Raw genomic sequence first — 27,479 nt, 5'->3', positions numbered from 1 at the left:
AACTGGTACAGTATATAAATATCTGTAGTGGTGGTGGTGGTGGTGGTGGTGGTGGTACTGGCTCCCTCCATTTAGACTTATTTGTATGTAAGACAAAACTAGAACGATGCAAAGACAGGCTTGAAAGTCTGTGGATCAACACACCCAGCAATTTCTAGTGCACAAGAGGCTCCTCACATGATGGAAAGGAGCCAGGCTGTACACGTCTTAGTTTTCACGTGTAGTTTTGTGAGCTTTGCTCTGTGCAGAATTTGATGTTTCTTGGAGAAATCTTAATTGAGCCTTTTATATTCAGAATATCCACAGCTCTGATGACTGGCGCAGGTACAGACTATATCTATAATTTTTTTAAAATAAAAAAACCAACCCTTATGCAGGTGAATGTTCATAAGTTTCATGGTAGTGTCTTTTTCAAATAATCATAACTTAGGCCCTCATCTCATTACTGCTTTCCTTCCATGAAGGGAGAAGCCCAAATGGGCTACAGATAGTAGAGTCCATGCACAGTCACTAGGGAGAAAGAAAGGAGGAAGGAGCTCGCTGGCGCCCAGCCACACAGCAGGCTTTCACAAGTTTAAAAAGGTGCACTCTCCCCCCACCACCCTCCCTCCCTCCAGCCAGCCATGCCGCACCCCATCTCACTGCCACAGCCAGTGGCGATCTTACTTTAGGGGGCAAAAGGGGGAACTTTCCCCTCGCCCAGTCGCCCTCCCCCTGCAGCTACTGTTGTTACCCGCCGATTCATTATCCATAGATATATGTATCTGCAGTTGGGAAAAAGACACCGGACCTTGGCACGTGTGGGGGGTGGGGGACACTGACCTCACGTATCTGCAGGTCAGAGGTGGCTGGAAATTACTGCAGAGGTAATTACCGGTCACCATTTTGTTTCATGGAGCCACAAACTGGCTCAGTTTAAGGGGGGAAACACAAAAACACTGGCAATTTTTGGTTGATTTTGGGACAATCCGGGGCACAGAGCGACTAAGGGGGAGCAGCAAAGCATAGTAAGGAGCTCCCCACACGTTTCCCCAAAATGCAGCCAATTTTCAGCCATTTTTGAACAATTTCTGGCCGACCGGGCACCTAACCCCCACAATCCCATTGACTTTAATGCCTCAATAGTCAAGGTTTCCATATCCACGGCTGCAGCCGGGAACAGACCCCCCATGAGTATCGAGGTCTTCCTGTATTTCAATATTAAAGATAACATGAAGCATGTATAATTTGGAGGTGGTTCCACTCCTAACTCGAGGAGCACCATTTCCAAAAGATGGTACTGGGTGACTACTGCTCATCCCTTTGGCAGTTATACTATGGAGTTCCACAAGATTCCATTCTTTCCTCTATGCTGTTTATTTATTTATTTTATTTATTTATTTAAAATATTTCTATACTGCCCGAAACTTGTTTCTCTGGGCAGTTTACAATTAAAATAATGTAAAACATTAAATCAATTAAAAATTTAAATCATTTAAAAGATTAAAAACATTTAAAACACAGTATTAAAATTATTTAAAACGATAAATCTAATTAAAAGCCTGGGTGAATAAATGTGTCTTCATTGCCTTTTTAAAAGTTGCCATAAATGGTGAGGCTCATATTTCAACAGGGAGTGCATTCCAAAGTCCAGGGGCTGCAACAAAGAAGGCCCATTACCAAGTAGCTGCCAAATGAGTTGGTGGCAGCCGCAGGCAAACCTCTGTAGATTATTTTAGCAGGCGGTGGGGTTCATGGCAAAGAAGACGTTCTCTTAGACCTAGGGCCTAAACTGTTTAGGGTTTTATAGGTAATGACCAGCACCTTGTATTTTGCCAAGATACGTATTGTTAGCCAGTGCAATTCCTTCAAGACAGGAGTAATATGGTCTCTCCTAGATGACCCAGAGACCAACCTGGCTGCCACATTCTGAACCACCTGCAGTTTCCGGACTATGTACAAAGGCAGCCCCACATAGAGCTCATGGCAGTAATCCTACCTAGAGGTTACCAGCAGATGTACCACTGTTTTGAGGTCGTTCATCTCAAGAAACAGACACAGCTAGCGTGTCAACTGAAGCTGATAAAAAGCACCTCTGGCCACTGCCTCAACCTTGGAAATCAGGGAGAGGTTCGGATCCAGTAGCACCCCCAGACTGCACACCTGTTCCTTCCGGGGGAGCATGACTCCATCCAAAATCGGTAGATCAAAATCATCTCCCGAATTTCGACCCCACACAATAAGTACCTCCGTCTTATCTGGATTCAGCCTCAGTTTGTTATCCCTTATCCAGCCCATCACCACCTCCAGGCAGGCGTTTAGGGAGGTTATGCCTTCTCCTGATGATGTTGACATGGAGAAATATATTTGGGTGTCATCAGCATATTGATTACACCCTGCACCAAATCCCCTGATGATATCTCCCAGCAGTTTAATGCAGATGTTAAACAATGTGTAAAAAAACAACAACCCATCAGCGACAATACGGAGCCCTCAGGGACAACATACGGAAGTTCAGATTTTGAAGAACAACAGTCTCCAAGAGACACCATCTGGAATCTGCCAGTGAGGTAGTAGTGGAACAACTGCAAAGCAGTGCCTCCCACCCCCAATCCCCTCAGACGCTCCAGAAGGATACTATGGTCAATAGCATCGAAAGCCGCCAAGAGATCCAAAAGGACCAACAGAGTCACACTCCCTCTGTCAATTAAAAATTGGAGATCATCTATCAGGCCGACCAAGGTAGTTTCCACCCCATAGCCCACCCAAAAGCCAGTTTTAAATCGATCTAGACAATCAGTTTCCTCCAAGACTGCCTGGAGCTGGGAAGCCACCACCTTCTGAATCACCTTGTCCAACCATGGAAGGTTGGAGACAGGCCTGTAATTATTTAACTCTGAGGGATCCAAGGCAGGCTTCTTCAAGAGCAGTCTAATGATTGCCTCCTTAAGACAAGGAGGCATCCTGCCCTCCCTCAGAGAATTATTTATAATCTCTACCAGACCCTCTACAACAGCCTCCCTGCCTGATAGTATAAGCCATGTTGGAATAGGATCAAGAGGGCAGGTGGTAGGCCGCACCATTCCAAGCAACTTGTTTACATCCTGAGGAGTCTCAAACTGAAACTGATCCAGGGTCATCACATAAGAGGAGCTGCTGGACACCTCAGCATTAGACTCTGTAACAATTGTGGAGTTTGAATCCAAGTCAGCCTGAATACAAGAGATTTTGTCCACAAAGAACTCATTAAAAACATCACAGTGAGTAATTGTTGTTTCTAAGTACTGATTCAAGGGGGAAGGGGTGCACATTAGTCCCTTCACGACCCTAAACAACTTTGCTGGATGTGAACTTGCGGAGGCCATACAGGAGGAAAAGAATTGCTTCTTTGCCGCACATAGCACCTGAGCATAGATCTTCAAAAGCTCTCTATGTAATAATCTGTCGGTTTCGAGTCGAGTCTTCCTCCATTTGCGCTCTAGTCGTCTACCTCACCGCTTCAGCCCCTTTAGTTCTTTTGTATACCAAGGGACCAGTTTTGAAGTAGGTCAGAGAGGACGCTTAGGAGCGATCGTGTACATTGCCCTGGTGAGTTGATTATTCCAATTCTCCACCAGAGTGTCAACATGGTCACCAGCAGAGCCAACACTAAATCCCTCCAAAGCTTCTTGGAATCCTATTGGATCCAGTGACCTTCTCGGGTGGACCATCCTAATGGGCCCTCCGCCCCTGCGGAAGTGGGACGTGGTCGTGAGTCCAACCTTAACCAGATGGTGGACCGTCCATGACAAAGGGGAAATCACAGGAGTTCCCACCCATGGAACACTACCCTGTTCAGAGTGAAAGACCAGATCAAGTGTGTGGCCAGAAATATGCGTCGGTCCCAAGACCATCTGGGAGAGGCCCACAGTCATCATGGCCACTATGAACTCCTGAAACTCCCCGGACAAATTGGTCGCAAAGCCAACATAGAAGTCACCCACCACCACAAGCCTGGGAGACGCCAACACCAAGCCCGAGACCAAGTCTGTCAGCTCAGTTAGGGACTCGGTTGGGCAGCGGGGAAATCAGTACACCAACAGAAGTCCCAGTCTATCCCTGGTCTCCAAACTTAGGTACACACATTCAGTATGGTCAGACATTTCGACAGGGATCCTGGCATGGGAGAAATGTTCTTGTATACCACAGCCACTCCACTTCCCCACTCACTTCCCCTCCCCTGCTCCTCAACAGAGTACTCTGGAGGAAGAAGCTGGGACCAGACTGGGCCCCCAGGCTCCCCTAACCAAGTTTCCGTAATACATACGGTACCAGATTGGCCCCTTCGTGGATAATTTCACGTTTATTCTGGACTGACCTGGCATTACAAAGGAGCCAGACGAGGCTCTGTGGGTGGTTAACATTGCTTTCCATGGTCAAGGAGTTGGCAGGGCAGCTAGAAGGGGAGACAGCAATTAAGTTTCTGATTTCCCTTCCCCTGCAACAGCCTGCTGACCTGTCAACGTTACGTCTTCTGTTCCCCACCACCACTGGAATAGCTGCCCATAATAATTGGATACACCCCCTCTCTCCCCATCTCCAGACAGACCCAGACACATTGAAACTCCACTCACCCAATATTTCAAATAGAAGCCCAATTATAATACTTGCCCTCCTTTACACACCCACAAGTGATTTTGAGCCAAACAGCCTGGCCCTCACCCTCGTTATCCCCTGAAGTGGCTCCCCCAAAGGGGCAACCCCACAGGCAGTGTTCCTATAAAGCCCAAAGCTGAGCAGGTGTCTCAAGGAACTGCTGAGTCACCCTGGAGCTGGTCCCAATCCTGCATGCGCGCGCACACATACACACACACATTCCCCACAGATGTTACACAATAGACAGCAGCCCTACAGGGGAAGCAGGAGCAGTCAGGTAACAGCAGAAGGAGCCCACAGCACCCACCTGGTCTCTCACCCCAAGCAGAACTGGATGGGAAGCGGATGGACTCTCCCTCTCCTCTGCTGGAACAGAGGAGTTCATGTAGTTTAACATCTACATGAAACTGCTGGGAGACGTCATCAGGAGATTTGGCTTGAGATGTCATCAATATGCAGATGACACTCAGTTGTATCTCTCTTTTTCATCAGACGCAGGTGAAGCGGTGACTGTCCTGAATCGGTGCCTGGACTGGATGAGGGTGAATAAACTGAGACTCAATCCAGACAAGACAGAAGTATTGTTGGTCAGTGATTCCTCTGCCCAGGTGAATTCTATTCCAGATGGGGTTGCACTCCCACTGAAGGACCAGGTCTCGCAGTTTGGGGGTGCTCATTGATCCAGCACTATCACTAGAGGCTCAAGTGCCCTCTGTGGCTTGGAGTGCCTTTTAACTGCTTCAGTTGATACGCCAACTGCAACCTTACCTGGACAGAGATAGCTTGGCCAGAGTTACACTCTGGTAATCTCTAGCTTAGATTACTGGGACTACTTTTGAAAATGGTCCGGAAACTGCAGCTGGTACAAAATAGGGACTGGACATTTTGATCATATTACGCCAGTGCTTCGTCAGCTGTACTGGCTCCCAATCTGTTTCTGGGCCCAACTCAAAGTGCTGGTTTTAACCTTTAAAGCCCTGAATGACTTGGGGCTGGGTTACCTGAGAGAGTGCCTTGCCTCATATATCCCTATCTGTACCTTAAGATCTTCTTTGGAGATCCTCCTCTGGGTGCCCCAGCCAAACAAGGCAAGGCAGGTGGCTACCAGGGAGAGGGCCTTTTCGGTTGCACCTTGTTTATGGAATAACCTCCCCAGTGAGGTATGCCTGGCTTCATCACTTTGTTCTTTTAAACATCAGGTAGATACCTTTTTGTTCACCCAGGCCTTTTAAATTTGGGTTTTCAGAGTTAATCTGATATTTCACTAATTTTAAAATGAGTTTTTCAGTTGCTTTGTACTGTATTTTCTTTTCACCTTTTTTGTCCATTATGATTATTGTGTTATGTGTTTTTATTGTATGTTTTAATCTCTGTTGTGAGCTGCCCAGAGCACAATTTGTTATGGGGACGCTGACAACTAAAGTTTATTATTAAAATAATAATAATTATTATTATTAGAAAACATTGTTTTCTATATTGTTCAGGAATTTGTTGTACATACTTTCTGTTATCTTTGATATAGAAATATACTTACATAGGAACATAGGAAGCTGCCATATACTGAGTCAGACCATTGGTCTATCCAGCCCAGTATTGTCTTCACAGACTGGCAGCGGTTTCTCCAAGGTTGCAGGCAGGAATCTCTCTCAGCCCTATCTTGGAGAAGCAAGGGAGGGAACTTGCAACCTTCTGCTCTTCCCAGAGTGGTTCCATCCCCTGAGGGGAATATCTTGCAGTGCTCACACTTCTAGTCTCCCATTCATATGCAGCCAGGGAGGACCCTGCTTAGCTATGAGGGAACAAGTCATGCTTGCTACCACAAGACCAGCTCTCCTCTCCAATACTTCTCTATTTATTAGGTACTAATAAATCTGTATTTGTATTTGGCACCTATCCTTTTCATTTTCTGTCTTCTGTCTCCCCGTTTACAATAAAAACGTTTTTTCTGTGACTTCTCTCATCTCAAACTCTTGGTTTTATCATTCATTTCCCATCTCTGATTTAAAGACTGTTCACTGTTTTCTTGCCAGTATCAGCACACACACAAATTTATTTATTTTATTTGACATATTTTGTGGTAATATGACATATAAAGAAAAACTGCTTCATTGGTACATATCCTGTTAGATGCTCACAAAGGTACACCATGAGCAGATGTCAATCCCCATTAAATAAAGCTGGCAACTTTCTGTAAGTCTGTGCTGTGTATCATTGTTAATTCTTAATAGGAAATAATCTATTTTCTTGCTACAAAGCTGCTAATAAAATAAAACTTCATCTTCAAGGAACATTATTTATAAATAGATCAGATTATTGGGGCGAATGATGATGGTATCAAAAGACAAACAAAGATGAAAACAGAATTTCCAAGTTACATTCTTTACAGAACTGTGAAGCATATTATTGGCTGGTGTGAAACAGAAACAGAAAATGTACACACACACGCACGCACACACAGAGCATAGGACGGCACAAGGATTGCTACATCAGTATGTGTTTGCACAACTACAGCTTTCAACCCCTGAAGTTACTTGAGAAAAAGAGAACACCCAATCTGTATAATTTTGAAAGTGTATATACTTAAATGTGTAAAGTCCAAATATAAGCCTGCACTGAACAGTACAGGTTTATCCTTCATATATATATATATATATCTTCCCCTCTCTCTCTCTCTCCCTCTCTCTCCCTGGCAGTATAAAATATGCAGAATCCTACCAGGCCATATTGCCATGGGCTGTGTTGTCAAGGTGACAGAGTAGCTCCAGGGTTTGAGCGTTGCTTGATGAATCATCAGGGGATTCATGACTGCCGGATTCCAATTCCTTCGGCATCCTCCAAACAGCCGCACATGTCATGACTTTACTGTCTGAAGCTAAGGAACAGAGGATAATGTTAACAGATCACAGTACGAGGAGGAGGGGGAGAGAGACATTCTGGTATACAGTGCATCAGTATTTTCACAACCATTGGCATGGCATGGCACAGCACAGCACAGCTGCCATTTAATTTCCTAAAAAATATGTATTTATTTATTGAATTTCTATACCACCTTTCATTAAAACAATCTCAAGGAGGTTCACACAAAAGTTAAAACAAGACTACAAAAATTACACAATTAAAATATTAGCTAAAATATAAAAAACCAGATTTGATTAAAAGATTAAAAACAAGCACAATATAATCACAAAATATACTAAAAGAAAATAATTCTATTGAGTTTAATTCTGACAATACAGCATACAGGCAAAATGACAGGCTACAAGTAAGCAAACCGTTCAACACAGAATCCACAATCAAATCTACACTAATTCACATTTCTACACTGTGAAGCCAAATATTCACTGGATAATGAAATTCTGTTCTAGTACTTTTCCAGTGCTGTTTCCCATATGTCCCTTTCAATTAATACCGAAAATTACAATGGTCTCTTGCTGAAAATACTATTATTCACCTTAATGGTAATAATGCAGATACAGTTTTAAGATTTGCCTCTCTGGCTTTGCTGGGTTGTCTTTAATTTGCAAGTGTGGCACTAAATCACCTCTTTTCCAGACAGCGACATTTTTAAAGCTCTCTTCTTTTAAGGCTCTTCTTTCAGTTCTATTAGCATACAATTCAAAAGATCCAAGCTAAAGATCCCCTGATTTGTCAGCCTCCAAACCGTTCAGGCCCAAGGCTATTGCCAACTCCAAACTTTCAGGAATACCAGTCGAGCAAATCAAGCTGCCTTATATTGACTCAGATCATGGGTTCATCTGGCTCAATAATGTCTACAGTGACTGGCAGCAACATCACAGTTTCAGGAGGAAGATTTTCCCTGTTCTGCCTGAAGATGTCAGGGATTGAACTTGGGAACTTTAGGCAAAGCACATGTTCTTCTATGAGCTACCGCCCATCCCTGCCTCAGAAACAAGGATATACATTTAAAAAGGAAAGACAGAATACACTGCAGGTGTTCTGTGTAACTAACCAACCATTGGCAAAGATAATTCAAGGCAGAAGGTTATTGGCCTGTTAATCACGTAGTTACCAGATTATGTGGGCTGTGTAATCCATGAAGCTTCATTCTCAAAACAAGATGAGCAGAAGAAAAACGAAGAATGAGTTCTAAGGACTATATTTAGACATTGCCCCACAGATTGTGGAGCACATCTCAGGTGGTGCCAATCTGCCTGTACTGCTCCGGGCTCCTACTGAAGTGCTGGTGAGCTTGAGCTTTTGTGCAGGAGCATGAATACACCAAGTAGTGTACCTGCACTCCAGAAGCACTACTTACATTGGAAACTTAATGCTGGCAGTGAAACTATCTGTTTCTGATCTAAGTAGTATTTCCGAAGTAAGGGCATGCTGCCTTAAGCATTTGCTGTTTTTGCAATCTTGAGAAAAGCCCAACTTCATTGATATTTCATTAGCATGAGCAGATTGGCACTTCCCACAAAATGCAGCACAACATTTGGGCCACTGACGATTAAGCCACTGAAGTGGGAGTATTCGTGTACCAATACTTTGTCGCATTTACAGTATTTCTAAAATCACCTTGTGATTTTAGAAATATCTGGACTATAGACCTTGACTTGTTGAAGGCTATTCAGTTAACTCCAGTGGCCAAGAAGGGATTTGTTTTAACAAAGAAATCAGTAACATGGAAATCTGTAACATACAAAGGTAATAGTATCTGCTGGACTACACTTTCACATAAATATAGAAAATTTACAAAAGGGTTAGGTCAATTCAAACCAACATATATAATGCATCATAATTCTACATGAGATACAATATGCATGCATGAATATGCATATTCTCTCATATATGGTGCTTATAATAAAAGGTAGGGCTTTTTCTGCTATGGTTTCCATCCTTCAGGAATTCCCTCTTCCTTCCTCATTTCAGACTGCTGTTGAAGACTATTTTATTTAGGAAAGCTTTTAAATAGGTATGTTGTACTGATGCTTGTTGTTTTACTGTTAATCTTAATTTGTTAAGGTGTGCTGAGACTTTTTGTAAAGTGCAGGATATATTTTATATATTTAAAAGATTTATATTGAGAAACAAGAGCTGTATATTCTCTCATGTTATATGTATATGTGTGTGTGTGTATACACACACACACACATATATACACACACACGAAAACCCCACAAAAGATGGACAAGCATGAGCTCCATTTAATTTGTAGAGTACAAACTATAACACTGCTTCTCAAATAGCAACATAGATGAAGAAGCACAAAAAATGTACTAGTGAAAAAGTAGGGGGCTTGCATTTTTTCAACATATACACACATATATACCATATGTAATCATATTATTTCAATTTTTAATCACATAAGGGGCTCATGGAATCAATAATCCAAATCTGCACTTTGGTTCAAATCTGTTCCCAAGCTGACAGTTCTAAGCTGACAATTTGCAAATTTGATTTGCTGCCTTTTTGTAAAGAACATGGAAGTTAGCTTGGCTATGGGCCAGTTAGATGGGGTTTATGGCATTTATGCAAATCAGATACCTGTAAACAGTTTGTTTTTCTAACATGAAAGGCCACAAGAACAGAGAAGGGATTTTTCCTGCTGAGCATTGGCCATTAGGTAATGGTCAAATGACAGTGAGATAGTATAATCCAAATATACAAGTTATATGTCAACAATTCTTAATTTTTGCATACAAGACAATATTGATCAATACAATAAAATGACATCTTTCCAGTCAAAATGAGTGGTATCTTATAATTAGACTTGGCCTATCAGAACTTAACAAGTACCTCAAACCATTCTCTTGGGAGGAAAAGACACTCCTTTATAAGGGATTATTTTAATGGTTTCTTTTTTAATTGTAAACCGCCCTGAGCCATTTCGGAAGGGAGGTATAAAAATCGAATGGATAAACAAACAAAACAAAGTTAAGACCATGGATTTGATTGAGAGACTTTTCCCCCTTGGGGGGACTTTTCTGGATTAATCCCCTCTTTCTCTCCTTCTTTCATAGCTTTGGACTTCCAAGTGCTGGCTATAGTTCTTTTTGTGTTTCTTTTAATTTTCATCGGGTCTCCTGTTTTGAGTTCTATGCTTTGTGTTGCTGAGACTGATTTGCAAACTGATTCATAGGAATGGTGAGTTGCCTTCTGAATTCTTTAACATATTTAGACTTTTGAAGATTAGCTTTTCTACCTTATTTCTTTTGTAACTCAAACAAAATGTTAATTTGATTTCAGGTGTGTATGTGCTTCACTTTTGGGGCAATGGGCAAACAGAAGGTCAAGACCCAATAAACCCACAGCTAATATATGGCTACTGGGGGAAATTAGGAATAAAAATATTCCAACACTACTAAAAAGTCTACTAAGTGTATTTGTTCTTCTGTTGCAGGAATGACTTAAACTTTAGCAAGTTCAGTCACCAGATGGGTCTAGGCAACTGTCTCATCCTTTTTGGAATGAATTTAAGATGTTGTGGCCTGAGGATGCAGATAAGGCTTGGAGCGGTACAGCCCAACAGGGCTGCTTAACTTCAGCCCTTCTACAGATGTTGGCCTACAGCTCCCATAATCCCTGGCTATTGGCCACTGTAGCTGGGGATTATGGGGACTGTAGTCCAACAACAGCTGGGGGGCCTAAATTGAGCAGGCCTGGCCTACTACTTGTTTGCTCAGTTCTTGACCCCAGGTAACATCAATTATTAGTTCTTGACCCCCAATAACATCAGGCAGGAGAAAGATGACCAACTGAGTCCAGTGGATAAAAAATACTTTGCTAACAGAGTAAATTGTCACACCTTGGAAAAAACAGTTATGCAGCTGCTCCTATATATGTTCTCATTGGACCATGGGGACTGTTCCATCTATCAGTGAGTTGATAATTTCCCCTTCCTGGGAAAGATGCTTAGCTGGTGGTGGTCAGGCAACTCCAGAAACTCTTGGATGACACCAATTATCTGAATCCATTTCAAACCAGCTTCAGGTCCAGTTTGGCACCAAAAGTGCTTTGGACATTTTGATGCATGACCCGCATCAGGAAGAGGCATGTAACCCTGCTAATTCTCCTAGATCTCTGAGCAACCTTTGATACCTTTAACAATTGTATCCCTTCTGAACTGGTTTAAAATTGATTTTTTTTCCTCCTGAACTTTTCATTTGTTGTGTCTTTTAGCTTGTGTGGCTTTATTATTTCATGTTTTGTGTTTCCCTTGAATGGTGCCTCAAACAATTTTTCAGACAGGACACAAACTGATTAAACAATAAATACAATCAAATTTCAGACACACATTTTAATAATATCAAGTTCAACAGAGAAGCCTGGATTTGTAGTAGACACATATGGGTGTCTGTTGTGCTCATTTGTTGCTTCAAAGGAATTAAAGCCCCATGACAGTGTGCATTCATTGACAATATTCACAACGACACTTCTAGAAGTAGATGGATAACATAGGTTCGTGTCCTGTTGCGAATTCTCACAAGGCACCATTCTTCTTGTATATGTGGAACTGCCCTGGCATATTGAGAATACAAGAGTCAGCACAACCCAATTTTATGCTACTTTGCTATCCATTACAAAGCAAAGACAAAAACTAACTAAGCTTTGGAAATGCTGAAGTGCCTGGTTTTAATTCCCCATTAAAATTAAAGAAAATGGACTGCAAACTATTTGCGCAACAGCTAGACAGATATCTCACTTTCAAAACACAATAACTGCTAATTATATCAAGATCGTGCTTATTTGCAGGCACAAGACAGTCTGTTGAGTAGGAAGATACCAGGTTTTCACATCTTGCAAGGCTGGCTGTCATTCCTCAGAGTCTAGCAAACAGCACTCCCTCTCCAGTGAGAGAACTGTAATAGAATGCATTTTCGAATTCTGGAACAGAGAGGTCAGAGATGCAAGAGGACCTTATCTTTTCAAAATGCACTTAAGCCTTGGCCTACTTTGTGGTTTCTGATACCTCTTTGGAGTTGCATCTTTTTCACTTTTTTGCGCTTTAATACTAGTATTTTTTAATAGTGCAGCAAGTCACAGTAAGGTATCACCATCTCATATAACATTTGGAAAGCCCCACATGTACAGATACGTTAATAGTCTCTTCTATAAGAAGGGAAGGGAAGTGTGAAACAAATATATTCACACACAGGCTGTGTTCATTATTTGTTCCATCATGGAACTCAAAGCAGCAGGTTCCCAGACAGTTTTCCATCCAGGCACTGACAAGACCTGTTTAGCTTCAACCAAGGTGGCCATATCATAGAAAACACAATACAAAAGTCAGCCTTTTTTAATAGCCCAATTCATACCCACCCACAGCACTGCAGTATGGAAGCCACTCCCCCATGATGCAATCCCACCAGAACCCAATATATTTGTCCCACCTATGTGATCACTTCATTCACAGGCACTCTATATGCAACCACAGCATTAAGAAGGTTTTCTATATGTGAATATACCAGAGTCCCTTTTATTCAGCAATTTTTAGACTCATTTCACAATGCTAACACATTCAAATTGCTTCCATGGATCTATATTCATGGGGAGCTCTGAAGTTGAAATTATCTCTACATAGCCCGTTGGCTTAGAAGATCCACTAGAAATGAAATGTGGTTTCACAGTTGCTCCTGCCTCCCCATCATACTTTTGGCTAGTACATATAAAGTAGAGACAGGCAAGACCCTTGTAGACAGGTAGAGACAGGCAAGACCCTTCCTTGGAACCTAAGTCAGTCTGTAGACAAAAGTCCTTCACCTGCCCAACGGGGTCTCCCCTCTGCTACCACTCTCTGAATCCTTCCCTTGGAGGCAGGGCTTGCAGCACAGAAGGGAGGCCTACTACCACCATGTAGCTGACATTACAGTATAAATGCCCGCAAGGATGGGTAACCTACATTAATCAGCACACCTAATGTCTTTTCCCCATTATACCTCTGTATGAGGCCTCTCTCCATCTGCTTCCATTTGATTTTCTCCACTTCTCCATCCCATCTTGCCCTGCCAGTGATGGCTTGTCACCATTCACCAACTAGAGGATGAAGCAACATGGGGCATGCCTTTGGCACCATAGGCTTCCTGGCCTCTGTTGCTGCTGCGGTACTAAGCCAGGAGCATCCCCACCACCACCGCCACCTCTTCCACTCCCTTTCTCCCTGTACAAATTTGGTGCCAGAGGAAAGGAGAAACAGAGAGAAAAGGAGAACTTCTCCTCTTCATCAGCTTAACAGCAGTGAACAAAAGAAGCTGACACCAGCTCTCTCCTGCACGCTGTCTCTCTTTTTCACTTTGTTTCTAGAAAGGTTTGGTGATGGAGGGAAGAGACTCGGGGAGAGATAGCACTGCTTCTGGCTTGGTAGCACAGCAGCAATGGAGACGCCAGGTACCACCATTGCCAAAGACACATGCCGTGCTGCCTCCCATGGGGTGCCCTGTGCAAACAGCCAGCAGCAAGGAAGAAGAGGGCAAATCGTGGGCATGGGAGTCAAAGGTGGGACCAGCAAGGGGGACAGGGCTGTGGAAACACACAGAGGTGGTGGCAATGGAAGGCTAGAGGGCTGGCGGTGGCACATTCTGCCCTCACAAAAAAGGGCCCCAAAAGGTACTGCCTGATGTGATTGCCTAATTTTTCTCATGGAGGAGAGTGCTGCCGTAACTGATACCTATCTAGGTGAGGAGGGTAGAGATTAAAGAGCTGCAGCAAATTCCCTCTTTCCCATATCTCTATCGCAGACAGAGAAATGCAGTGTTGGAAACGATCATACTCCAATCATGATAGTTCTAAAGTGACAAAGAGAGCACTGACAACAGGATATTATGTATGGAGCTTTTTATCTTAACATTGCTTAGTATTAAACATGCAATGATTAAACCTATGTTATGTGCATGATTTAACAGATTTATACCTTAGGCTACAGAGTAAGTACACACACATATATGCACAAAAGGAAATAATCTTGAAGTGTCTCAAATATTTATATTACAGCTGTCTCTTTTTAGCTCTTTAACATGCAATTTAGAAAGCACTCTGTTTATGGATGATATTCAGCTCCCCACCAGTTAAAACTGATCTATAGTTTAAAACCATGATAAAAGTTGGAAATTCAGATCCTCCAATGCAGTTTTCAAGCAGATTTTGGATGACTAGGGAAGAAGGTAAACCTGTTTGAGACCAGCACTTTGTAATGTAGCACCAGTGGCAGATATTTGCATACCAGCAGATCTGTGTTTGTCCTGTGTTTTTCCAGATATTTCAACAACATTGTTGGAAAGGAGGCTTTGGAGAGGGCAATGAATATACTTACTGCAGTCTAATTTTTTTTATTTCTTTTTATTGGAAAAAGAAGAATGAATCCCTGCATCCAGGAGGGGAATGCACCAGAGGTATCTCACGTGTGTGGGGGTATGGGAGATTGCTACTATTTCTTGCAGCAAGATCTGTGTATCTATGACTAAGACAAGCAAAAGTGTGTTGGCCATCATTTTGTTACATTCCCAAGTGTTTTAACCCCAAACTGAAGCTGCTGTCTACAGAATCCATGCTGGAGCTGGCTGAGCTGAGGCTTCAGTGGCTGACAGGACTTGCTCTTTGATGCGCTCAGGTGGTACAAAGCCAGCTGGCTGCCATTACTCTGTTGCCCTGGGAACCACAATTGAAGTGTACTTCTAAATCTGCACAGGAGGTACTTCTGCACCATTGCCACAGCAGCTCTTGCTGTGCAAAGTTAAAGTCGCGTAGCAGCTATAGCTACAGCCCAGCTGGTGCCCATTAATGTCCCCTGTATGACAGGAGCAAGCAGCTAGTCTTAGATGCCTCATTCTCGCCACTGACAAAAACAGAAGGATTTATCATTCTTATTAATGGAGATGAAACACCCTTTGCTGGTGTGAATAGGACGTCGCTCAAAAGGAACCATGATTTCAAGTGTGGCTATACAGTTTTACTACCTTTTGATTTTGCCTGCCATCATTAAGGTGCTAAATGCATCATTTTTGCAATTCACATGCTACTTAAAAAGCCCATTGAACTTACTTTCAAGGAAGCTGTGTAGAACTGGACGGAGAATCTAAAGACAGCTTTACTTGGCTGACAGATAGCAGAGCTTATACTCAAGTAACATTATTGCATAGCACACTCTTCCTAATGAGTATGAAGTACTTCTCAATCTTCACATCAACTCACATGACATTATCTCATATTTGAGAGTTGGAGACATCTGGTGCTTAAGTCCACCTGGAAAAAAATGCTGATTTAGAAGCCTTTCCCTATCCAATCCCCAATGCATGTGGACTCCATACTTACTCGGCTGAGAGAGAGATGCACTCTTCATATGCTCAGGAGAATGTTTATTTCTGAACAATAGCACAGAAGAGATGACAGCCACGAACCCTGGCACAAATTATCTTTCTTTACTCCGTTGTAAAACGCACCACACTAAGATCATTATGTTACTTTCAGTGGCACAGCGGGGAAATGCTTGACTAACAAGCAGAAGGTTGCTGGTTCGAATCCCTGCTGGTATGTTTCGCAGACTATGGGAAACACCTATGTCAGGCAGCAGCAATATAGGAAGATGCTAAAAATCGTCTTCTCATACTGTGCAGGAGGAGGCAATGGTAACCACCGCCCCCCCCCCCCCGTATTCTACCAAAGAAAACCACAGGGCTCTGTGGGTGTCAGGAGTTGAAATCGACTTGACGGCACACTTTAAGATCATTATATTACTAAAATAACATGATCCCAGAAAGACCTGCAGAGATAACATCAGCACCCAACTCAATGTATCATGCTCCCAAATGTCCTTTCAAATAGGAGTGTTCTAAACTCCAGAACAGCTAAACTCAGAGCCAGGAAAGTGAGCCATAGTCTGGAAGAGATTACTGAAAAGGCCCAATTGTGTGGCCACACCCCGCACCTCAGATGGCAGAGGAACACAGAGCAAGGCCTTGGATGAACAAATCCATGAAAAAGAATGCTCATACTAGTAACATTTTAGTTTTGGGTTACACCTCTATAGAGCGATTTAAAAAACAAACTAGGGGACTAAACAGAAGGAAAGAGGATTCCTACTACATTCCTAGTTGCAGTAAAGTGCTTATCAATTCAGTCATTCTGAAATCTGGGGATGCCAGACTTGCGCACAGCAACACTTAGAAGACACCCAAGTACTACCCCAACACACTCTGAAACCCCTTGCCCTGCTCTCTCCTGTTACAGCATTTGCCAACAGAGTAGTGATGTGCACGGACCTGGGTCCGGACATGGGCGGTTCGGGGTTTGGGCAGACTGGGGTGAGGGTTCCTTTAAGGGCGGCGGGGGAGGATGTACTTATCCCTCCCATCGCCTTCCCCTCTCTGGCACACGTATTTTAGTCAGCAATTTGGGCAGCAGGATACCTCCCTGCCGCCCCTTCCCCTGCTCGGCTGCAAAAGGCTTCAGGAAGCCTTTTGTGGGTGTGCGCATCACGTCTCCGTGACATGGCCGCATGCACATCAAGGAGACGTGACGCACGCAAAGGCTTCCTGAAGCCTTTTGCAGCCGAACAGGGGCAGGGGGGGCAGGGAGGTATCCTGCCGCCCCAATAGCTGACTAAAATACGTGCGCCGGAGAGGGGAAAGCGGCAGGAGGGATAAGTACACCCTCCCCCCACCCTTAAAGGAACCCCCACCCCAGTGCCGGACCACAGCTCCGTGGTTCCATGCACACCTCTACTACAGAGACAAACACAGTTACCCACGGCAAGATTCTTACATGATCAGAACACTGGGGTGCCTCAGCATTCCACTTAACAGGGAGGATCTCTCCACAAGTACAGTGTTTGTCTCCACAGACATTGTAACATAAGAACAGCCCTGCTGGATCAAGCCCAAGGCCTATCTATCTGTCCCCTGCTAACTGAGTAAAGAGACACCTTTAAAAAGTGGCGATTCTCTTTATTTAGCAGAGGGAGAGTAACTGGCCCTATCCGTCCCCAGCACAGCATCCCTCCAGTGGTTGTTGCTGGTGTCTATCTTATGTTTCTTTTTTAGGTTGTCAGCCCTTTGGGGACAGGGAGCAATTTTATTTATTTATTTATTCTATATGTAAACTGCTTTGGGAGCTTTGTTCTTTGAAAAGCGGTATATAAATATTCGTATTTGTATCTAGTCCAGCTGTTTCACACAGTGGCCTACCAGATGGCGGCTTTCAGAACAAGTCGGCATAGGGACAGGGCTTGTGGGCATGTTCTTCGGGATGCTCTAGGCGAGTACAGCATCCCAGATTATTCCTTAATGACAAAACAGAGCTTAGGTAGGGGGAACATTCCCAACTTCTGGTGTAAGGATAATTCATTCAGATAAATCAGATGAAGGCTCTATATGATTTTTTAAAATATATATATAAGCATTTTATCTGAGATAGGAGGACTATGGTTAAGAGCGGGATTCAACTCATCAAGCATAAACCCCCTGCCTATCTCAAACATAAAATGTCTTGATAAGAGTATAAGGTAAAGGTAAAGTGTGCCATCAAGTCGATTTCGACTCCTGGCGTCCACAGAGCCCTGTGGTTTTCTTTGGTAGATTACAAGAGGGGTTTACCATTGCCTCCTCCTGTGCAGAAAGAGATAATGCCTTTCAGCATCTTCCTATATCGCTGCTGCCCGATATAGTACCAGCAGGGATTTGAACTGGCAACCTTCTGCTTGTTAGTCAAGCATTTCTTCACTGCGCCACTTAAGGTGGTCTTTGATAAGAGTATACCACCACACAAATATTTTGTATTCCTAAAATCCCTGAGTTGCTATTTTGGCATTTTAAGCAAGAGTGGCAGTGGCAAAGAAAATAGCTGGGCCAGTTTAAATAAGTTACCTTTCTGTCATGGCAAGGAAATCTGTACTACTATACCCATCTTCCAGTTACTAGACAGATACTAATGTCTGTTTTTCCATCTGAAAAGTCATTGTCAGTGGAGGACTATTTGTGTTGCTCCGATGAGAACTGCATTTCCTATGGTAAAAAAGACCAACACTTATGAAGGAGTATATGAATTTCTCCTCCATCTTCCCTCAGGCAACCTGGGGGTGGGGGGACTGCTGGATTTGCAATGGCTTTTATGCAGGAGAATTTTTAAAATGCAACATGATCTTACAGAAAATTTGAAGCCCTGAAAAGACAGGCTGTGTTGATGGCTTCTGACTACTTTGGATGAGGAAAAGACAGAGGGGAAATGGCATACTCTGAACCCTAAAAACAGGCCATTTATCATCAAATCTTCAAAATCCTCTTAACAGCAGGGCAGGTATCTTGTTCGCAGAAGCAGACAAAGAGACCATCACCTACATTTATGGGACTTTGCCCTCTGCTGGCTCTTTCCACCATTACATCAAGGTACACTATTGTGTACTGAGTCACAAAGACCTGTTTCCCCCCCCCCCCCCGCCCCTGTTCCTCCCATTACCGCAGAAGTGTTTTCTAGTCAAGTCTTCATTTTTTACAAGAGGAGAGCTGTGAACAGAGCTATTATTGCAGGCACGGATTCTGAAATATTTATGTCAACCTTTAACTGTCTCCCCACTTCACCCCAGTTTTCCCAAGAATGAACCCTGACTTGTTATGAGCAAGCACGCTCTGCAGCTCCCTTGTAGATAAGCCATTCTTTCATCAAACAGCGCCTTCACTCGTGCAACCCCCACCCACCCCAGACAGTGCCAAGGAATGACACTGTCCTCTTTCCATTGCCATAAAGCATTAGAACTGCTCTTTTAAACCCAAATAAGATGAAGCTCTAAGCAAGCGCTCACGCGGTCTCTCTCTCTCTCTCTCATATCAAAGTTACAGAATGTATATGCTTAAGTCCTAATGAAATGCTAGACTGCACATCTCTCTTCTTCCCCCTCCAATAAAGTCAGGTAATGCAAATGTGAGATCCCTACAGTATTATTAATTCTGCTACATTGCACTTTGAGCCACCGATGCTGGAGCAGAGAGGTATAAGTTACATATCTATTGTGCCAGCTGATCTCTCTCAGGGACAAAGGCTTTCACCCTGAAGGAGAGGGCAGGTGGCGATGCCAGTCTCTCTGCCCTCCAAGGATTTTCCACAGAAGTAAGAGGTGAAAAGGGGGAAAAGCAGATTTAATTTCCTACAGCTGTCAAACTGATGTGATAAATCGGCATCTCTGCAGCTAACAGCTTCAGAACTTATGAAACTGTCCTAGTTTTAAAGTGACAGTATCTTGGCATAACCCTGATTTACACACACACACCCCAAATTTTCCTTTTGTATAAAGTTGTGTTCCCCCACCCCCCCAAAGCAGGCTGTATTCTATCAAACAGTTCTGTAAGCCAAGCTTTTATCAGACAATCACAAGAAAAGGTGCCTATTAGGAGTGACATCATTTCCAGAGCAGTCCACAAATGTTTGGCTACCATCTCATTTTAGTTTCGGGTAGACCATTATTAAGCTGGAATCTTCTTGAGGAGATTCCTCAGAAGTGGCCATGCTTCCCCTCTCTGGGACATAGATATGCATTACCTTATTTACACACTCATCTTGTGCAAGATTGCTTCTTTTAAGGCTTCTCTAAGTGAAGACGTTTATAAGAGTTTTGAATCTGTATATTAAGATAATCACTGAATCTGTCTGCATGTCAAATTCTGCTGCACTGCCTGGTCTCAGTTAATTTAAAGAGGACTCTGCATACCGCATCATGGGAACCTAGATGTCTCAGTTACATGTTATGCTATTTATTCTTCCTTATTTGGAGAAATGGGTTATTTTCAACATTTGTGATTTTAAAGTGGAAGGTGCCTCTTCAATCTCAGGAAAATACAAAAACTAGCAGATTCCAATGGAGTAGTAAGGAGCAGGGGGGCGTAGCAGACTTGGCAGCGGTCCAGGGAAAGACCGCTGCTCAAGCACACTAGCCATACTCCCTGCATTGGCAAGAGTCACATGCTTACACAGGGGGTGTGGCCAGCATCGGGGGGGGGGGCACAAATGTGACCCCTTGCCTTCTCCCAGCCAGGGCTTTGTTCACTGAGTGAGTACTTTCTTTTCCCTTTTTCTTCCTCAGTCATAGCGAGAAAGAGAGGAAGAAAACATCCAAGCAGCGAACAAAGCACCAGCTGGGGGCAAGCGAGGGACTTCACCTCACAGTTCCAGCCTGAGGAGCTCCTGGCTAGGTGCAGGAGGTGGACAAAGAGATCCTTGGCTGAGGGGGTGAGAGCACCGTGGACTCCAGTTCAAATTTTTGCATAAAACTATTAAAAGTTTTCCCCACATTTGGGGAGCACAACTCTTAACTCTGAGATCAAATGAAAGAGTTCATGGCCAGGCCACTGAAAGCATTTCAATGTGAAATTTGGCTGCAGCCCCAACTTTTCACAAAAGGGTTGTACCTTTTTGTGATGTTTCAGAGTCTATTCACTACATCTTGTGGTAGCAAGCATGGCTTGTCCCCTTAGCTAAGTAGGGTCTGCCCTGGTTGCATATGAATGGGAGACTTGATGTGTGAGCACTGCAAGATCTTCCCCTTAGGGGATGAAGCCGCTCTGGGAAGAACAGAAGGTTTCAAGTTCCTTCCCTGGCATCTCCACGATAGGGCTCGGAGAGATTCCTGCCTGCAACCTTGGAGAAGCCGCTGCCAGTCTGTGACAATACTGAGCTAGATGGACCTATGGTCTGACTCAGTATATGGCAGCTTCCTATGTTCCTATTTTCTGCTTTCATTTAAAATCAAAATCAGTCAGACTCTAGTTTTTTGGCTTATGGAAAGGTAAGGGGGGGAAATCTGAAATCAGAATTTTACACAGCTGGTCATTAAAGAATAAACCTGCTCCCAGATATTAGAGGAGTTCAAAAATACTAGTGTGATCAACAAGCACCAGGCACAATTTAATAACATTCATATAAAACAGTATATTTGATTTTTTTTTAAACTAAGGTAACTACTTATATTGAAAGCTGTTTCACACTGATGTAATTTCTTACACATCACACTTAATTTCTTAAGTGTACTCCTTAGCATGGCACATACATTTCTATGTACTGGCTTGTGGACTTATGCTCAAGGACAATGTTCCTTAGAGTGGAAAATTCCCACATTCAGATTTTATTTTATTTACTTTTAGTACCTTTCAGAAAAGTTACATGTGCCAAATTTCTTTCCAAGTTTATCAGAATTATTATTAGAATTTAGATATGACCTCTTTCAAGTAAGCAGCAACTATGCACATGATTCATTTTGTGAATCTGTCATGGCATTCCAAGGGCAGATTAACCTATTTTTATACAATTATTCTTTCAACTTTAAATCAGAAATCGAAACTCAAGTGGAAGAAAAGCTCTTCTGTTTAATGTGTCCCATATGCTTAATCTTCTTCCTACCACCATGGGTCAAACTAACTATTACTAGTTTTGTTGGGGATGAGGTCATTTCTCAGTGTTAGAGCATCTGCTTTGCATGCAGAAGGTCCCAGATTCAATTCCTGGCAGCATCTCCAGGTAGGGCTGGGAAAGGCCACTGTCAGAAACCTTGGAAAGTTGCTGCTAGTCAGTGTAAACAATATAGAGGTAGAGGGGCCAATTGTCCGATTTGATATAAGGCACCTTCCTATGAATTTTTAAATGTATTGTGTTATAAATGTAATGTATTGTCCGGGGCAGCTCAGGAGTTCATAGCGGCTGGGACAACTATGGGCCTATCCCAAGTGGTTTCTAGACCAACACATGTCACACCCTTGATTTGGTCTTTTATTCTGATCAGGGTGGTGTTCCGTGGGTAGGCACTCCTATGATTTCCCCATTGTAATGGACAGACTACCATCTGGTTAAAGTTAGGCTTACAAACACTTCCCACCTCCGCAGGGGTAAGGGGGCTATTATTAGATCCAATAGGATTCCAAAAAGCCTTGGAGGGATTTACTCTTGGCTCTGCCAGTGATCCTGTTGATGCCCTGGTGGAGAACTGGAACAACAAGCTCACCAGGGCAGTAGACACGATTGCCACTAAGCGTCCCCTCCTACCTACTTCGAAATTGGCCCATTGGTATATGGAAGATCTACAGGGGCAGAAGTGGCAAGGTAGGTGACTGGACCGCAAGTGGAGAAAGACTCAACACGAATCCGACAGATTATGGCATAGAGCACAATTAAAGATCTATGCTCAGGCAATACGTGTGGCAAAGAAGTATTTTTCTGCCCACGTCCAGCTGAGTTGTTCAGGGTTGTGAGGGGGCTAGTATGTGCCCGCCCTTCCTTGAATCAGAATTTGGAGCTATCAGTAACCCACTGTGATATTTTTAATGAGTTCTTTGCAGGCAAAATCTCTCGCATTTGGGCCGACTTAGATGGAGACTCCACAATTATTGCAGTGCCTGAATTGGAGGTGTCCAGCAACTCTTCTTATATGGTTCGGCTGGCTCAGTTTCAGTTTCTGACTCCTGAGGATGTGGACAAGCAGCTTGGAGCGATGAGGCCTACCACTTGTTCTCTTGACCCTTGTCCGACATGGCTTGTACTATCTAGCAGGGAGGCTGTTGTAGACAGCCTGGTGGAAATCAAAAATGTTTCTCTGAGTGGGGGCAGGATGCCTCCTTGTCTTAAGGAGGCAATTATTAGACCTATTCTAAATAACCCTGAATTAGATCCCTCGGAGTTGAGCAACTACTGGCCTGTCTCCAACCTCCCATGGCTGGGCAAGGTAATTGAGAAGGTGGTGGCCTCTCAGCTCCGGATGGTCTTGGAGGAAACTGATTATCTAGACCAGGGGTTCTCAACGTTGGATCCCCAGATGTTTTTGGACTTCAACTCCCATAATCCCCAGCCCCAGTGGCCTTTGATTGGGGATTATGGAAGTTGAAGTCCAATAACATCTGGGGACCCAACATTGAGAATCCCTGATCTAGACCCATTTCAAACTAGCTTTCGGGCAAGCTATGGGGTGAAGACTGCCTTGGTCGGCCTGATGGATGATCTCCACTTGGGAATTGACAGAGGAAGTGTGACTCTGTTGGTCCTTTTGGATATCTCGGCGGCTTTCGATACTATCGACCATAGTATCCTTCTGGAACATCTGAGAGAGTTGGAGGGGAGGCACTGTTTTACAGTGGTTCCACTCCTACCTTTCAGACAGATTCCAGATGGTGTCGATTGGAGACTGTTGCTCTTCGAAATCTGAGCTTGTGTGTGGTATCCCTCAGGGATCCATACTGTCTCCAATGCTCTTTAACATCTACATGAAACTGCTGGGAGAGATCATCAGGGTATTTGGTGCAGGGTGTTATCAGTATGCTGATGACACCCAGATCTACTTCTCCATGTCAACTTCTTCAGGAGATGGCATAACCTCCCTACATACCTGCCTGGAAGCAGTAATGGGCTGGATGAGGGAGAATAAACCGAGACTGAATCCAGATAAGACGGAGGTACTTATTGTGCAGGGTCAGAACTCCAGAGACTATTTTGATCTGCCTGTTCTAGATGGGGTAACACTCCCACCAAAGGAACAAGTATGTAGTCTAGGAGTGCTTCTGGATCCACACCTCTCCATGGTTTAGGCGGTGGCCAGAGAGGCTTTCTATCAGCTTTGGCTGATATGCCAGCTGCGCCCGTTTTCTTGAGATGAACGACCTCAAAACAGTGGTACATATATTGGTAACCTCCAAACTTGACTTCTGCAATGAGCTCTATGTGGGGCTGCCTATGTATGTAGTCCAGAAACTCCAGTAGGTACAGAATGCAGCAGCCAGGTTGGTCCCTGGGTCATCTCAGAGTTTTCTTGAGATGAACGACCTCAAAACAGTGGTACATATATTGGTAACCTCCAAACTTGACTTCTGCAATGAGCTCTATGTGGGGCTGCCTATTTATGTAGTCCAGAAACTCCAGTAGGTACAGAATGCAGCAGCCAGGTTGGTCCCTGGGTCATCTCAGAGAGACCATGTTACTCCTTTGCTAATAGAACTACAGTGGCTGCCAATAGGTTTCTGGCCAAAATACAATGTGCTGGTAAACAGCTTAGGCCCTGGGTATTTAAGAGAAGGTCTTTTTCATTATGACCCCCACCGCCCATTGAGGTCATCTGGAGAGTTCCATCTCCAGTTGCTGCCAGCTTGGCTGATGGCCACACAGGGATGGGCCTTCCCAGTTGCTGCCCCAAGACTGTGGAATGCGCTCCCTACTGAAATATGATACTCCCCATCAATTTTTAAAAAGCACTTGAAAACCCAGCTCTTCAGTCAAGCTTTCTCAGCTTTTTCAATTTTTAAGTTTTAATCTGTTTTTAATTTTTAGATTGCCTAAGTTGTTTTAAGATTTTTCTGTATGTTTTAACTTGTTTTATGTTGTTGTTAACCGCCCAGAGACGAAAGATTGGGGCGGTGTACAAATTCGACAAATAAATAAGAAATAAATAAAAGCCTCAGCTTTCTAACTTAAATATGGGGATAATAATCCTCATCTAGTTTACAAGGTTATTTTCAGAATTATAAAGCTAATACATGTGAACCCTCAAAAGCACTGTACAAATGCAAAGTATAAGGTAGGAAGCTTTTTCCTGCACATGGGAATGACAATACTAATCCTGTAATGCACAGCCTGGTACCATATTTTCACAAATATAACCTGCAGGTTATACAAGATTTTGCATCACAGGAGTGGGGTGCAGGGAATTAAGTGGGTGTGGGTATACAAGGAGTTTTCTTAACATAATCGACGCTCAGCTGCTATCAGTACTCATTCAGAAGAAGTGGATTATATAAAGCGAATGCCAAGGCTGCAGGTAATATGAATGTGTGTGTATAACATAACCAATGATCAGCTGCAGGTTATACTCGCAAAAATATGGTAATGACAAAGAGCAAAGGCCTTGCAGCTTTTTGCTTTTTAAAACATCCACACACCAGTCTCAAGCTACAAGTGACATAGGAAAGCCATGACCAAATCTCTCCATCTTTTTCATTTTTCCATAAGATCAGCTGTAGTAAGCTACGATCAGATGACTGGAGCGACTCCCCTATAAGTAAAGACTACAACATTTGGGCCTTTTTAGTTTAGAAATAAGGTGGGTAAGGAGGGACATGATAGAGGTGTATAAAATTATACACAGTGTGGATAAAATAGATAGAAAGGGCTTTTTCTCCTCTTATAATATTAGAGCCCGGTGTCATCCATGAAGCAAAATGCTATGAGATTCAAGAGACTGACAAAAGGAAGTACTACAGTAGGATGGCCACCAATCTAGACAGTTTTAAAAGGAGATTAGGAAAATTCATGGAGATAGGGCTAAGGAGGCAATGGTCAACCCCTCCTGTATTCTACCCAAGAAAGCCACAGGGCTCTGTGGGCACCAGGAGTCAAAATCGACTTGATGGCACACTTTACCTTTAGAGCTATCAGTGGCCTTGGTAGCTATATACATCCATCAAGATCAGAAATGGCATGCCCCAGGAGGTAGGCAACACCAATGAGAGGGAGAGGTCACCCGCTTTCTCCACTTGCAGGCTTCCCAGGTGTGCCTGGCTGGCCATTGCATGAAGCAGGGTGATGGACTAGATGGAACTTTAACCTGATCAAGCAGGGCTTTCCTTATGAGCACAATGTAGTGTGGAAGCATAATACAAAAATATTTCACTTCCGGCTATGAGTAACCTACTTCAGGTAGCTGTTGCATGCATATGGAAGTTTGCAAGTCAACCAGAAGACAATCCCTCACATGCACACAGTGACCTGTGAGGGGCACTTTCCATTGTGAAAGTCCCTCAGTAGATTGTAGAACCTACTGTAAGTGCTATAAATGTTCCTCTTTTCAAGCTTTCTAAGTGGCCACCAATCTCCAAAAGGTGTTTTTTTTCCCCTTGCAAATTTGGCTTACAAAGGATTTTTAATGCCATTTATGTGCTCAAACATAAATGACCCAAAAAGTCCTATCACCTAAAGGATATAGCAATCTCCACCCCCACGCCCACCACACACAAACACACATAAACAAACACACACACACACACACACACACCCCTCTGTATAGCAGTCACCCCACACACATAACCACCTACAGGTCACTGTGTGCATGTGAGTAGATTTGTAAAAGTCCATATGCATGTAACGTCTACCTACAATATGCCACTGGTGGCTGGAAGTGAAGCATTTTGGCACTATTTGAGGCCATTAGCGCTAGTGTAGAGGTGGGAACAGTTAATCCTCTCCTCCTGGATATTCTTTCTGCTTGAGAAAGACACCACACACAAACTCCAAAGCTACCATTAGCGCCACTGAAGAAAAATACAGGCATATTTTTCAGAGCAGGGCTAATAACACCAGTGTCACATGTAGCTGTCACACTAGAAAATTAGAACAGCAATAGCAGCTGTGAAGTTCCATAAGGACCCGCAAGTGTTTTTCTGTTTTCTACATTGCAAAACAAAAAAACAAAACAAAAAAAAACCCGGTTGTGGATTGTAGTTTGCCAAGTCTGTAGTGTTCTTGGAGTTCCTGGTTCTTTAATCTGTGAAAATTAAGTGATGCAGGGTATGTATGGGTTTTATTTCGATTTAGCCCAGTGCTTTGTCAGCTATTCACTGTTCTGATTTTCTTAGCTACTCTAGTTCCAAAATGTTATACTACTTTTTGCTATCTCATCTTCTCAAACCGAACAAATTTATTGCAATCCAACATCTAAAGGCATAGCAGCTTTTATTTTATTGTCCGTCTGTCTTTGGGTGGGGAGGGGAGAAGAGGAAGTCTTCTCATTATTATAGCTATTGCTACTGGCCATTGTACATGTGTTTGTCTTTATTGCAAATAAACTGGAAGCTTGCCTGGCACAGGCCACCTTTACCTCAATATATAAGGTTAACTTATAAACAATATAAAGGTTGACTTTTTCTTCCCTACTTTGTGGCTGTTGAGTTTTAATCATA

At 43.3% G+C, this 27,479-nt stretch overlaps 2 protein-coding genes across 6 annotated transcripts in view; one reads left to right on the top strand and one right to left on the bottom strand.

The window, feature by feature from the left end:
- EIPR1 (EARP complex and GARP complex interacting protein 1) overlaps positions 1 to 27,479 on the bottom strand; it is a 96,637-nt gene that overhangs the window by 40,332 nt on the left and 28,826 nt on the right. For both annotated transcript variants that reach the window (XM_053285957.1, XM_053285958.1), the window contains exon 4: positions 7,330 to 7,486. In XM_053285957.1, coding sequence (XP_053141932.1) covers positions 7,330 to 7,486 — 157 coding nt within the window. The remainder of the gene's footprint in view (positions 1 to 7,329; positions 7,487 to 27,479) is intronic.
- The window catches only part of LOC128340628 (uncharacterized), a 155,918-nt gene that overhangs the window by 101,540 nt on the left and 26,899 nt on the right, over positions 1 to 27,479 (top strand). For 2 of the 4 annotated variants that reach the window (XR_008313838.1, XM_053285962.1), the window contains 2 exons: positions 10,596 to 10,719; positions 10,822 to 10,880. Coding sequence is in view for 2 of the 4 variants with exons in the window: in XM_053285962.1 (XP_053141937.1) it covers positions 10,596 to 10,689 (94 nt within the window). In the remaining 2 variants the exon portion in view is untranslated. Of the gene's footprint in view, positions 1 to 9,504; positions 9,548 to 10,595; positions 10,881 to 27,479 lie in introns of those variants that run through there. The other 2 variants (XR_008313839.1, XM_053285963.1) reach the window with 2 other exon arrangements.

This window comes from Hemicordylus capensis, chromosome 1, assembly GCF_027244095.1.
Source record: "Hemicordylus capensis ecotype Gifberg chromosome 1, rHemCap1.1.pri, whole genome shotgun sequence".
Classification (NCBI taxonomy): Eukaryota; Metazoa; Chordata; class Lepidosauria; order Squamata; family Cordylidae; genus Hemicordylus; species Hemicordylus capensis.
This window is presented reverse-complemented; position numbering and strand designations above follow the sequence as displayed.